Source organism: Pseudomyrmex gracilis, unplaced genomic scaffold (genome assembly GCF_002006095.1).
Source record: "Pseudomyrmex gracilis isolate BER0280 unplaced genomic scaffold, ASM200609v1 scaffold_12, whole genome shotgun sequence".
Classification (NCBI taxonomy): Eukaryota; Metazoa; Arthropoda; class Insecta; order Hymenoptera; family Formicidae; genus Pseudomyrmex; species Pseudomyrmex gracilis.
In genome coordinates this window covers 212,501-225,629 of record NW_018020596.1, presented here as the reverse complement: position 1 = coordinate 225,629, position 13,129 = coordinate 212,501, and the positions used below count along the sequence as shown (strand labels likewise).

General features: G+C 35.5%; 2 protein-coding genes across 9 annotated transcripts; both read right to left on the bottom strand.

The window, feature by feature from the left end:
- Positions 1-2,587: 2,587 nt before the first annotated feature.
- On the bottom strand, positions 2,588-6,228 carry LOC109863711 (TIP41-like protein). Of its 5 annotated transcripts, XR_002251378.1 has the most exons (8): positions 6,124-6,228; positions 5,742-5,923; positions 5,473-5,652; positions 5,154-5,376; positions 4,926-5,084; positions 4,642-4,847; positions 3,131-3,421; positions 2,588-3,060 (listed from the first exon to the last, which is right to left on the bottom strand). XR_002251378.1 is itself a non-coding variant. In XM_020444165.1 (7 exons), the coding sequence occupies exons 2-6, from the start codon at positions 5,918-5,920 to the stop codon at positions 4,650-4,652; spliced, it is 939 nt and encodes a 312-aa protein (XP_020299754.1). In that variant the 5' UTR covers positions 5,921-5,923; positions 6,124-6,228; the 3' UTR covers positions 3,796-3,962; positions 4,642-4,649. The 5 variants fall into 5 exon arrangements, 4 of the variants coding, with proteins under 4 accessions (XP_020299754.1, XP_020299752.1, XP_020299755.1 ...); XM_020444165.1 differs by lacking the exons at positions 2,588-3,060; positions 3,131-3,421 and adding an exon at positions 3,796-3,962; XM_020444163.1 differs by lacking the exons at positions 2,588-3,060; positions 3,131-3,421 and having other exon boundaries at positions 4,389-4,847.
- A 367-nt stretch (positions 6,229-6,595) lies between these two features.
- Positions 6,596-13,122, bottom strand: LOC109863742 (glycerol-3-phosphate dehydrogenase, mitochondrial). 4 transcript variants are annotated; one of them, XM_020444228.1, is made up of 13 exons: positions 12,872-13,121; positions 11,130-11,250; positions 10,678-10,831; positions 10,396-10,618; positions 10,162-10,325; positions 9,909-10,021; positions 9,629-9,822; positions 9,150-9,538; positions 8,762-9,012; positions 8,311-8,658; positions 8,110-8,208; positions 7,956-8,057; positions 6,596-7,395 (listed from the first exon to the last, which is right to left on the bottom strand). In XM_020444228.1, the coding sequence occupies exons 2-13, from the start codon at positions 11,214-11,216 to the stop codon at positions 7,261-7,263; spliced, it is 2,259 nt and encodes a 752-aa protein (XP_020299817.1). In that variant the 5' UTR covers positions 11,217-11,250; positions 12,872-13,121; the 3' UTR covers positions 6,596-7,260. The 4 variants fall into 4 exon arrangements, with proteins under 4 accessions (XP_020299817.1, XP_020299816.1, XP_020299813.1 ...); XM_020444227.1 differs by lacking the exon at positions 7,956-8,057 and having other exon boundaries at positions 12,872-13,122; XM_020444224.1 differs by lacking the exon at positions 8,110-8,208 and having other exon boundaries at positions 6,599-7,395; positions 12,872-13,120.
- Positions 13,123-13,129: the final 7 nt, after the last annotated feature.

The window sequence follows — 13,129 nt, the reverse complement described above, 5'->3', positions numbered from 1 at the left end:
CTCGGTGACTGACTGCAACAATGAAAAAAAAATATTCTGTTCCGCGCATTTTGTCTTTAAACGTGAGATCGATTAGATTTATGTTCGAATCATTGTCCTCGTAGAGATACATTCACATCGAGTTTAAAGCTCGAGTCACACCGTAATGTCACAGCAACACGTCGCGGAAGATTCTTGAGAGAGTTTACGAAGACATTCACATGGCAACGGATCATCGCAGCCTGTTTCACGCAATCGTAATGTTGTCAAATTTTTTTCACACAAGTTTTAAACGAGCCGCGTAACATTGCCGTTTCGTAAAACTCTTGTAAGAATTTTTTTACGCGACGCCACGTTGTGATTCGATGTGCGGTGTGAATGGGATTTGAAAATCTATGTGAGAATATATTTGACGATTTGTTTACGCGATACGGTGACGTTACAATTTAATGTCAATCCCAACGAGACAGCAGGATTTGATTGGCGAAGACGCGAAAGCACACGAAAAGCGCGAATGAGATGATGCATGTGTGTAAGTTTATGTGTGTGTCACGCGAGAGAGAGTGCTTGTTCAAAAAGCGAAAAGAAAACGTTTTTATTAATAGTAATCTATACAATCTGTATATGTCTCTTGTAAATATATATACATATATATACATATATATATATATACATGCATAGTTATGTATATACCTGTGTATTTTATATATTTAACAAACGCCCATCTCCACCATGTTCGCGCAAAGGCCGATATATCTCATCATCCTGACAATTCGATCTTTTACGACTTCCTTCTTTTTTTATTTATTTATTTTTTTTAAAATATAATCGCAATATACAATGCGCAAATATCTTTTCGATGTAGAATTGTCGTATCAAACGTTAAGAATTTTTTTCTGTTTTACACGGATTTTTACCAGGCGGCTGATCGATAAGGCAATCATGATAGAAGTCGGATTGTCATTAGCGGCCAATTGAATGTACCACAACGCAGAGCGCAGCGAAAGAAGCGCGAGCGGATGTAAGTCCGTTAGACAGGGAGACTCGCGTGATGCAGTTCTACCGTAACATTCGTTGCAGCCTTGAGCTGTGTGTCTTCCTCCGAGGGACAAAATCGAGTTAGCGGTTGTCAACACGTGTTAACAGCGCTACTAAACATGCTTCATATGTCGCACGCGGTTTTTTTTTTCATTATTTCACGGCGCACGAGGAACAATTTTAAATTTTAATTGAAATGCTAATCTGTGTACATATATTTTTTTTATTAAAATATAAAAAAATCTACTTTTCTATCGTTAAAGTCTAGCATTATGTAGTAAATTTCGCAATTGTCTGTTGTTCATCTCGTACAAGATGCAAATGCTTCACCTTGGAAATTAATCAATCGGAGATACCTACTAGCGAACAGATTCAAACGTCAACGAAAGCCGATCGCCTCGGCATCTGTTTCTCTCGCTCGTGGCCGATTTGTAATGCTGCTTGTTAATCGTAAGGAAAGAAGGGGAGGCAGAGAGAAAACAGGAGCGAGAGAGGAAGCGGACGACGTCGAAAGGTCCGGACGCGCGACGAACCGAAAATAAGAAGAGAGCAAAGTGGCTGGTCCAGTGGTGTCATGTGACCGGAAGTGGCATTCCTTCTTCGCCTCACCGTCCACCACCGTCGTCGTGTTCCACGAAGCTTCGAAGAGTCAGTACCAAGCCTCTCTCTTCCATCTCGTCCTCCTCCGTCGCTCTCACCGAGGCTATTACTTATCCCTTCCTTCGCGCTCGAACGAATGCAGCAACAACGGAAGATTGCCCTCTCTTAGTGACTCGTTAAGCATGTCAAAAGACATCGGGGCATCACGAGGGACGTGGTCGATAATAGATTTCCGCGTTTAAAACGCGATGTCGAGATATTGTGGAAATCATACGGGCGGACACATATATTCACATTCCCTATTGATCAGCTCTCGAATAAAACGTGGGACTCTTGTCAATAGACAAAAAAATTATCTCTGGTTCTAAAATCATAAATGACCTCTTTCTCTTTTCTCACTCGAGATAAATAAATAATTCACTTCTATGTCGGTTAAACTTTGTAAAAAAAGCAATCACAAGAATAATCGACCTACTCTTTATTATTTGAAAATAAAAAACTTAAGTGCAATATCTACGTATGTATCATTTTTATACTTGCGTCAAAATGAGAATAAACAAAGCTTTTATTCTTTCGCTCGTAAAAGAGAGTCATAAATAAATTGAGCGAAAATCTCTCTAATTTTCTGATTAATTCACAAAACGATAATGATCGTTTGTCCTGAACGCAAAAGATGCTAAGATAGGAAGGGTGCAAAAGCGGCGCGTGATGCGGCCGCGACGCGGTGCCGTGCACCTTGTTCCCGCTATTCAAAGGTCGTTGCGTGCCATCGAGCTACGAGCACACCACTGTCACGGACAAAGACCTTCGACGAGTCCGGCTCCTCAGCGCGGATGTCACCCGCGGCGACGCTGCGGCGCGCCGAGCAAGTGAGCGAGCGAGTGGACATGAGCCTAATTTTAGGGACCCGCGCTACGCGCGTTGTGGTCCAAGTGAACGAAAAGAGGAAGAAGGCCAGGAGTCGAAGCAGCCGCACGAAAAGAAGGAGACGTTTTTCTCAGGCAGACAGAACGAGAAGAGCGAAGCGAATAAGAATGAGAGAGAGAGAAAGAAAGAGAGAAGAAACTGGCGCACGGCCGACGTCAGCATGATGTTTTCGCGACGGGGCCGGCCGCGAGTGTTCTATATTAAACTCCAGGCGGACGCGGGCAGACCTATTGCGAAACGGACGCTCTGATATTTTCGTTGCATCGCGCGAGTAACTGCTTCCGGCCGAGTGTTCTCTGTCTCTCAGTCGAGCCCCTCTACATTTTCTCTCTCTTTCTCTCTCTCTCTCTCTCTCTTCTGTCTCTTTTTCGCTTTCCTGCTACGCTGTACTTGCTATCATCACTCCCTCTCTTTTTCCCTTTCGCTTCCTTCCTTCTTTCTCTTCTCTCGGCTCGACCGTCTTCTTCTGGATCGATGGGCGCAGACGGCCGTGCTTCTTCAGCCGGCCGGAAACACCTACGCACCCGTTGGTAGCGTGTGAGAGCGCTATAAGGTGGGACGGAGGCAATGGGATAAGCCTACTCACGAGAGATTGCTGTCGTCGACGACCTCCTTGCTTCTTGCTCTTATTGCGTTTTCTCCTCCTTTTCCTCCTCGCTCCACCGCACACTTCGTCTTCTCTCTCTTCTTCGTCTTCATTTCTCTCTCTTCCTCTCTCCGTCCAACCCGATGGAATTCACCCAAGTTTTTTGCGCCCACGAATAAACACCACTATATGATGGAAAGAAAGCGGCCTAGCCCGAAAGTCGATCAATTGTCTGTCTCTTGATTTCCTCTTCCTTCCGTTTCCTTTTGATATTTATAACTTTTTTCTTAACTGCGAAGTAAGGGAAAAAAGCCGTGGTGTTTATATTATGGCGAAATAATTTGCGTCAAAGCTTCAGCGAAATCTAATTGAGAGAAAAGTTTTATTCAAACTTTAAGTGCACTGTCTTCACTATTTCCTTCTCAAAAATTGATACCTTTCAGGTTCGAGTAATCAATCAGTTGACTTATATGTAGGAAAGTTTTATTTATATAAAATTTTTTTTCTATAAATCTACTTTTTTATCTTATTTTTCTAAATATATCTCAAAAAAACTATGTAAAAAAATAATTTAAAGCTAACAATAAATTTATTTACTATATTCTTATAAATATTATGTTTAAGAAATAAATAGAACATTTAATTTAATATAGAATTTTAAAATGAATATTAAGTATTAACAATAAGATCATATTGCCGAAAATTTAATGGTAATTATTCTTATTTTTTATATATTTCTTAAACTTGTATCTGTTTCCTGTTTTCATTTTGTTCTTACTTAAACATAAAAGTTCGTCTTCAAGGTCAGTTAAAGGTCAAGTCACATGGTTTGCTAAAAAGTTTCGTTCACAAAGATCAAAAATAAGAGCAGAGTTTCAGTTAACAAATATCGTTACACAATTCGGTACATACAAACTTTTTACTTGAAAAGCTTTTATTGAAAAAAATAAACAGAAAAAAACAATTTTAAAGTAACAAATATAAGATTGAGATCTCGATAGCATCTTGATAGTGATAGGTTTCGCTTAAAAAAGTATTTTTTCACAACATTGATGTCAAAAACAAGAAATAACATGAATTTTTATCAAGCAATTTACATTGAAATCAGCTACCGGTATTCAAAAGCGTAAATTGATAAAATCTGCCGAAAACTTATTCTGCATTGAAAACAAGTGTGCATATAGATATTTTATTAACTGTGAACCGAAAATTAAATTTTCGGCAGAGTTTATAAATTTAAATTTTATCAGTTAAGTTTTTTATAACATTCACGGCAATATGTATAAAAAGTAGTTTATTTAAATGTAAATTGCTTGATAAATATTCATATAATTTCTCGCTTCTAAGCATTTCACATAAATTTAGCATGACTGGAACTAGTATCCAGAAGTTTTAATTATACAAATTCCGGAAAGATAGTACTGTGATTTTCAAATAATCGATAATGAATTTGTACAGCGAATTCTTATGGTTGATGTTTATCACATAAAGAGAATAATAATGTAACATACTATGAGCTCTAAGTGATTGAGCTGTCTGCAGATTCATCGGATTGTGTTACTTTTTCTTCAGTTGTAGTTTTGTTTTGCTCGCTTGCAATTTTGTGTGATTTCGATGCTTCTTCTTTTTTAGATATAAGAAGTTTGTGATATTGACTTTTACTTAATGGCAAATGGGGTGCTATCCCACTCGGGTCAAGGAAGAGCGTTGGAGAAACCTTGAAAAAAAATTATTTTTGAAAATCCATGAATGTTAAATATGTTAATGAAGATATAACATAGAAAATGTTACTTACTCGAATATCTTGAACTTTAGCTTCCCGTGATGTAAATTCACGTAGTAAATAATTTTTACCAAATTCATGGTAAATACGAGTATCATTTATTCTTAGCATTACATTGTCAATTCTCAAAAAATATCGCAGTAATATAAAGAAACTGGCAGGCATGACTCTCTGCAAAATGAAGTAGAAAGAGAATCAACTTGTAATGTTGTGCAAATATTAGAAAAATATAAAACTTACAATTTTCACCGAACACACTGCAATACCATTGTCATGAAGTTCGTCTTCAAACAATGTTAAATCATGATAAAACAAGATTTTGTCTTTTTGTTTTAATTTATCTATATCAATTCTTTCATTAGTCTCTTCTATTTCAAAACCAGACAGTGTGCCAGTATAAGTGGTAGTAAAGGTCCAATCAAAAGGCTTTATCTTTTCTTCTAAGTATTCGCTGCTTTCTGACCTATTAATACATATAAATACAAAATACAATTACAGCAAAAAATTAAAACTTATAATTTAAAATTATCTCAACATGTAAAATTGTAATCTTGCATACCTAGATTCTTTCCAAGCTTCTGCACAAGCGAGCTGAACATTAACTTTTCCATTAGAAACATATCTCAAAGCATCCAAAGCATTGAATTCCAGCGATAGTCCATCATGATGTTTCAGACTTAATACATTATTAGGAAACACCATGTCTGGCATATGCGGCAATTCTAATGTGTTGCTATATCTGCAAATTAAAGAATTATAGTTTTAAAGACAGTGTATATATATATATATATGTAATGTTTTCAAACTATTAATTTCTAATTAACTCACACACAAAATTGACATGCGCTTTCGACATTAGAACCACAACCATCTTCATTTTTGGTGCACTTAGAATGAAGTATATGAGACTGGGTGTACTTTATACGCCATGGAGAACATACATGTTCCTCCTCATTAACAGGTAACCTTAAAATATCGATATCACCGTGCATTTTCACAGTTGTCATCGCCTAAAATTACAAAGACTTGTTTTACGTGTTACAAAACCTAAATAGTATAGGTATAGGTTAAGTAATCTCTTTTGAAGACTATGTATATACATATAAATCACAAATTATTTATATCTTTCATTTTTAACCTATTGAAAAATAATCTTTACATATCTATTTTATATGAATAATATTAAAATCGGAATCAAATTATTACTGACACAAATTATACACCTTCCTACTATATCTTGAGATTAAAACACGTCAATCACCGTACATACAACATACAAGTAGTCCAATTAGCACTCAATGGTGACACTGATGTTGGTAAAGTCAGTATCACTGCGCGTGCGCAATAATCTGTTGATATGCACAAAATAGAATATTCACGTTTAAACATAACGTACGTACCGACGAGTCGTTCGTGGACATGGCTACGTAGTTGTCAATATGCGCCACTCAGAAACATTGCGCTGGCTTATAGGGCGGGAAAGTAGATTACACATTCTCATGGGCCTGGCCGCTCTCAGTTTTTTCTCTGACTTTAGACACGTGACAGGGAGGAAAGGTAACAACACGTGACTTTACTTTAGTCACGTGTCAAGTAAGATAAGCATTGGCAATAGTCTCCTATCGGCAATTAAAATTGTATTTATTATAGTTCACAAATAAATATAGTATACGTAACATATGTATTTTATACATATATATATATATAATTTTTCTTATTTTGATTTCAAGTAACCTTACATAATCAAAATTGTACAAAGCTTTCTTTGTACTCATCCTCAGGTTTTGAAATTAAGTCCAATCTGTTACATTTAATGTTGATAAATTGTTTTTTTACAAGAGTAAAACAGAAAATTATATAATTCAATATATAATACATAAAGACTGATAAATAACACAGAATTTTTTCATAAATATATACAAGAGAAAAAATCCGAGATATATTGTTATTTGTACATAACAAACGTCACATGCAAATAAATCAAGCATGTCGAGCTATAAAGAAATGTTTTTTTTTTTTTTTTACAAATGTAGATATATGAGCTGTTTACCGAGAAAAATCGATACTATACTTAGTGAATAAACTTTCGAATTAAATATCACGAAGATGTGAAACATTTATAGATTAAGATATCTATTCACAGATAATGTTCGAAATAGTTTTATTGCATGCGAGATTGTTGACTTTGATTTGGTGTTTATGATCTGACCGAGTTACTAGTTATTACAAACTGATAGTTCGTGAAATAACTAGATACTCTACAATAAATACACAACGATAAGACACATAAATATCAAATGTGAGAGTAAAACATTTTGAAACTCCGTAATATCAGAGGAGAGTTTCTTCACAGTCCTCCACCTGATCTTTCGACGCTTATTTGTTTCTTGAGCATTTCTTTCTCATGCTGAGCTTCCTCCATTTCAGCCATCCGTGCGAAACGTGAATATGCCACATGACCGGATTTTATAGCTGACATCATCTATATGTGAAATATAAATATTTATTACACACGTAAGTATTACACACGTAAGTATTACACACGTAAAATATACACACGTTGCTAAAATATGAAAAGCAAGATGCAAACTCGAAAACCAAATGTAAACTCCTAAAATCAATCTTGAAAAGATTGATAATACTTTTTTTTACAAGATTTATAATACTTTTCAATAACGAGGATAAAAAATAGAGAAAATAAGTACATTGGTAGACAAAGTAAGTGTTAACTATTTTTTAGTATGTATAGTCAGCACTTCGCTTACACAGTATCCGTATGAAGCACAATTTTACGCATCCCGTAAGCGAAGTGTTATTATCACACATTATCATATGCTATGTAAATAAATAAATAAATATAGCACACAATGCTAATTTCAATTCAGAAAATTACTCAAACATAATCATGCGAAAGAGAAACAAAAAACTTAAGTTTTTCAAAACTATACTTCACTACACAGTAACAAAAGTAAAGAAAAATAAAAAGAAAGCAGCAAACAATTATGTACTGTGACTATGTGCAAGATGCGCTTTGTCACAGACCTGAAGATATTCATCCAATTCAACTTGACCGTTCATATTTGTGTCGATTTCACGTAGAATTTCATGAAGCTCTTCACCCGGCACTTCTTTATCCCCAAAGAGCTGTGAGAAGCAAAAAAAAGAATATACATTAAGTATGTATTTAATGGTTTACCTGCAAATAATCCTGTAATTCCATTTGACCATTGTAAGCGACATCAAGTTCACTCATTAAGCTACGTATCTCGTCCTGGTTCATATTTATACCTAATGACTGTACATTAAGAGAGATAAGTAGCATCGCGGTGATAATGCAAGAAAATAAACAAAAAAAAATATGATACAATAGGGCAGTGTGTTAAGTTTGTAGACAAACCTTTAATCCTCGCCTAATGTCATTTATAGACACATATCCTTTGTGATCCTTGTCTATAATTCTAAAACGCTTAATATAGAGCTGGATCTCATCCTTGGTGAGATTGATGGGAATTTTATCACGTGAAGCACGATTCACCATTTGACCCATTTCCTGAGCGAGAAATTCACTAGCCTCGCGATGCTGTTTCTTTTTCTCTTCCGCTGACCAATGCAACTCTTCGGCCATAATGTCTATAATGCCAGGTAATGCTTCTTGAGCTGCTTGAACATTGAGAAAAGCAAGTCTCAATCGACGTGCGATCATGTCGATCGCAGTTCTCGCGTATTCTCGTACACCATAACGTATCTAAAATTTATTTATGCACTTAGAATATACGATATTCTTCTCAAGGATAAACAGCAGGATGTGTTACTTTAATTATCGCGATCAAAAAATTTGAATTTATTACTTCAGCGTCGATGTATGGAAATTCTGGATGAATTTTTTTTCCAATAATTGGCCACCGTTTTCCTGTGAGAGAAGCCATTTTAGCTACGGCAAAGGCACGATCTCCATAACTCTTTGACAAATGTTGAGCAACTTCACATTCCAAGCCGAAATCCTGCACTAATCTAATATACATCGTTGGGCTCCAACCTTGAGCACCTTCCAGAAGAAAGCCATCGGTTTGACAACCTCTTTCTGGTTGTAACTCGCAAGCTTGAAATAAATTATTATCGATAAATATAAATATTATATTGAAGTTGTATGTAGAATGAAGAAATGTCATAATAAATAATAAATAAATAAATACGAAAGACTTAATATAGCGATCACTAACGATTCTTTTGATATACCTTTTATAGCTGCGTCAATGGTTTCTTGAGCCATTGCTCGGTAAGTCGTCCATTTACCACCTGCTATTGTGATAAGATTTGTTGGACTAACGTGTACGATGTGATTTCTAGCAAGCGATTGTGTGTTCGGTTTGTTCGGATCGGAAACAAGCGGTCTGATGCCGCTCCAGGCAGAAAGAACATCTCCACGGCGTACCTCAACATCTGGATTTAGGTAGTTTTTCACTTCTTGCAAGATAAACATAATTTCGTCTTCCGTAGGTCGAGGATTGTGTGTTACTTCGCATGGTAAATCGGTCGTTCCGGCGATAGTTTGTTTTTGCCAAGGCAAAAAGAAGATCACTCGACCGTCGCTCGTTGCTGGATCGAGTAGACCCATCTGATCCGGACTTTTAATATTGCGGAAAAATTATATATTGACATATCGAACATAACAAATTAACGTGTTAATTGCAACAATATTAATCTTTTTATGTTACCTATAATATCCAGGCAATACTATATGAACTCCGGAAGATGGACAACAAATAGGTGGAACGTCTTGGTCATCCATTTTTCTAATGTGATCAGTGAAAGGACCAGTTGCGTTGATTATTGCTTTAGCCTTTACGTCCCATTCGTCTCCCGTAAGTTCATCCCTTAAGCGAGCACCCACGAGAACTCGCTTACCGTCCTTTTCAAACAAACAAAATTCTTTTTATTCAATATTTTTATTTTTTTTTATTTCATATTTGCAAACTCGGAATAATTGGCACATACCCTGTCAAGACCCTTCAACAAATTGAGCACTTTAACGTGATTTACAACTGTTGCTCCGTGTCTTGAAGCTGTAAGCGCGATTGCTAAATTCATTCTGGCATCGTCTTGTTGACCTGTAGTGTCAAAAAGTATATTTATTTAATAAATATATTCACGCATATACAAATATAACAAGTCGCACAAGGTTATAACAGAAATAAAGACATAAAGAGCCGAAAGAAAAAGAAAGAGAGAGAGAGAGAGAGATGCGTACCATCGTAATAGACAATTGCGCCTGTTAGCTTGTCGCCTTTCAGCATAGGAAAAAGTTCTAGAGCATTCGATTTACTCAGATAATATGACGACTTTACGGTTTTGCTGCCAGCTACTAGATCATACATCTTAATACCAAACCAGTAATAAGGAATTTGCCACCACCTGATAAAAGTAATAAAGATAAGAAAGTAGTAAGTAAATTGTACATTTATATAAATACATGTAAACATACGTGTAAACTGGCAGCATAATGGGCAATGGATGTGCTAAATGTGGTGCGCTTTGTAGCATTGACGCTCGTTCATGAAGGGCCTCTTTTACCATTTTGTATTGTTCAATGTCTACTTGCATAATTGCTTTTTGTAAATATCGCACGCCGCCGTGAATTAACTTTGTGCTTCGAGAAGAGGTGCCAGATGCAAAGTCATCGGCTTCAATCAATGCAGTCTTCAAACCTTTAAGGAAAGAAAATTAAAATGACGAGCAAACATAAAAAGACACGACAGAAACGTACCTCGCGTGCAAGCGTCCAGAGCACATCCTGCTCCTGTCGCACCACCTCCTATTATTAACACATCGTAGTTTTCTGATTTCAAAGTTTTCACCTGATCCTCTCGTGTGGGTAAAGTTCGTCGAGGTGGTCTTGGTTTTCCTTGTTCGGCATGTACCTGCAATCGACCATTGTTGATTAAAATACAAATACATTGATTCATTGTAAACGTTTTCTCAAGATTAAAAAAAATTTCATTTGTGTTTTTTGTTTTATCAAATCATAATGCTTATATGTTGTCGTACAGACATTGCTAAACTCAGCATTGGTCAGCTTATAAATTTCTACATGAGTGTGAGCATAACTTTGTTATGTCAACAAAGTACGATCCACATTATTGAGTACTGCTTTATATAATAAGATATACATGATAGTAAGATATTATATCCCATTTATGTAAAATCTTGACATCTTACCGTATTATCTGATAATAGTAAATAGGAAGTAAGAGTACCAGCACCTATGGCACTTACTCCCGCTACAAACAATCTAAGCGACGTCATTGTTGGTTACACGTGGCTCCTGGATCTCAAAAGTCTGAAAAAAAAAAAAATAAATTATTACTTATACGTAATACAATTCTGTTATTAAACTAAAAATAGAAAAATAAGACTTGGTGGTCACACAAAGCCACAATTGTACAAATAATTAGAGTTCTTTTTATTTATTTCTCATTCATTCACTCTCTCTTGTCTAATGATCAAAGATTCAAACCACAACCGGATGATATTTTAATGAATGTGAAGATTCGCAAACAGTGTTCGCAATCTTTTTGAAGTACTGAGATGTAAAACAAGATGTAGCATTTTTTTAAATAAAAAACGAAGAATCACTGAATAAATGAATGTGTATAAATAATCTACTTTAATATTAAAATCACACATTTTTTTGTTTTTTTTTTGTTATTTGTAAAAGATATTTAATGTTGAATTATCGGAGTTTGCGTGTTACTCGCAAGTAGTAAAAGATAAAATATATCTACGTAAATAAGTATTTCAAATTGCGGATGCTTATTCGTTAGTTTACTGTATTACTTAAATATCTCTATTGCTACTGATATATCTAAAAAAAATTCATAGAAACTATCCATATATTTGCGTGTGAGAATCCTCAAAAAATACATGTAAGATTACATAAGCGACATGTTCAAGGTTGTATTACACACACACATAAACGATAACCGTGGTCACGTATACGACTCGTGCAACAGTATCACGTATCAACGATTATATTACTGATATTACTACTATTATCGGATCAATCGTTTGTATAATGTGAACTAAATCGAGAAAAAAATTTATTACAGGAACATGTATTTTTACTTATAGATACCGATATAAGGTGCGTTGTATAAGATATTGTACTTGTATAGGATTTGCACCTTCTCTCTGTTGCAAGGATTTTATATATATAAAAAAATCGATTAGTTACCGGTCGCACGCTTGTCACAAGTGGCATCAGTCTCCGCATCAGATTCCGTTCACGATTGAAATCTCGTGTACAAAGCGAATATTTTGAAATACATACATATATGTCACGAGATCATAATGCTTCTTGTGACTTTGATGTCGCAAGGTTCTATTTAAAATAGCGTCTGCAAGGCTCGTCACAGGTGTTGTCGTGCCAAATGCTTTGAAATGTCACTCGCGCATCAACCGCACATAATACGTATAATTCCGAAGCCCGTACTAGATTATGTATTGTGTTTAACATTTATAGATTAACGTTAGAGATTTTGAGATTGAGAGAAAATCCAGGCTTGACAAAATCACACATCTTAAAATTCAATCCACTCTCTATCTTCAATAAACAATTCGTGCAAAACACACACACACACACTCTCTCTTTATGTACAAAAAAAATTGTACACTATTTACGCACTGTAAAAATACATTGTTATCTACGTATTGATTTATTCATGATATGCGAGCTTCGTTTTTGCGAGATACTCTCGATTAACACTCGTGATTATTTTTTAGCGAACTAAATTAGACCCAACTAATTTTGAAGACAAATCTCTTTTTTCGAATTGATTAATATATCAATAGATATCAATGTCATTACGTAAAACTAGTGAAATTGTGATAAATATCGTAATAACTCGCGAAGATAATTCTATAGATTCTACAGACGTAGTAAATAGCAATATATAACTCACACACTGCACGTTAAAAGGACGTAATTTTTTCCTTATAAAATATAAATTGTAACACTAAAATCCTAGGAGATGCATGTCTTCTTCAGTAGATGTCAACGATTCGTCAACAATTGTCAATAACCACAACCAACAACGACTAGTACCGCTGGTAACCGTCAGCTGTTGCAAGCTGATGGTATGGTACTGTAATACTGTGCAATACCACAGTATACTGTGACGTACAGTAGCCAACAAGAATTCACGGAAAAGGCGCGTGAA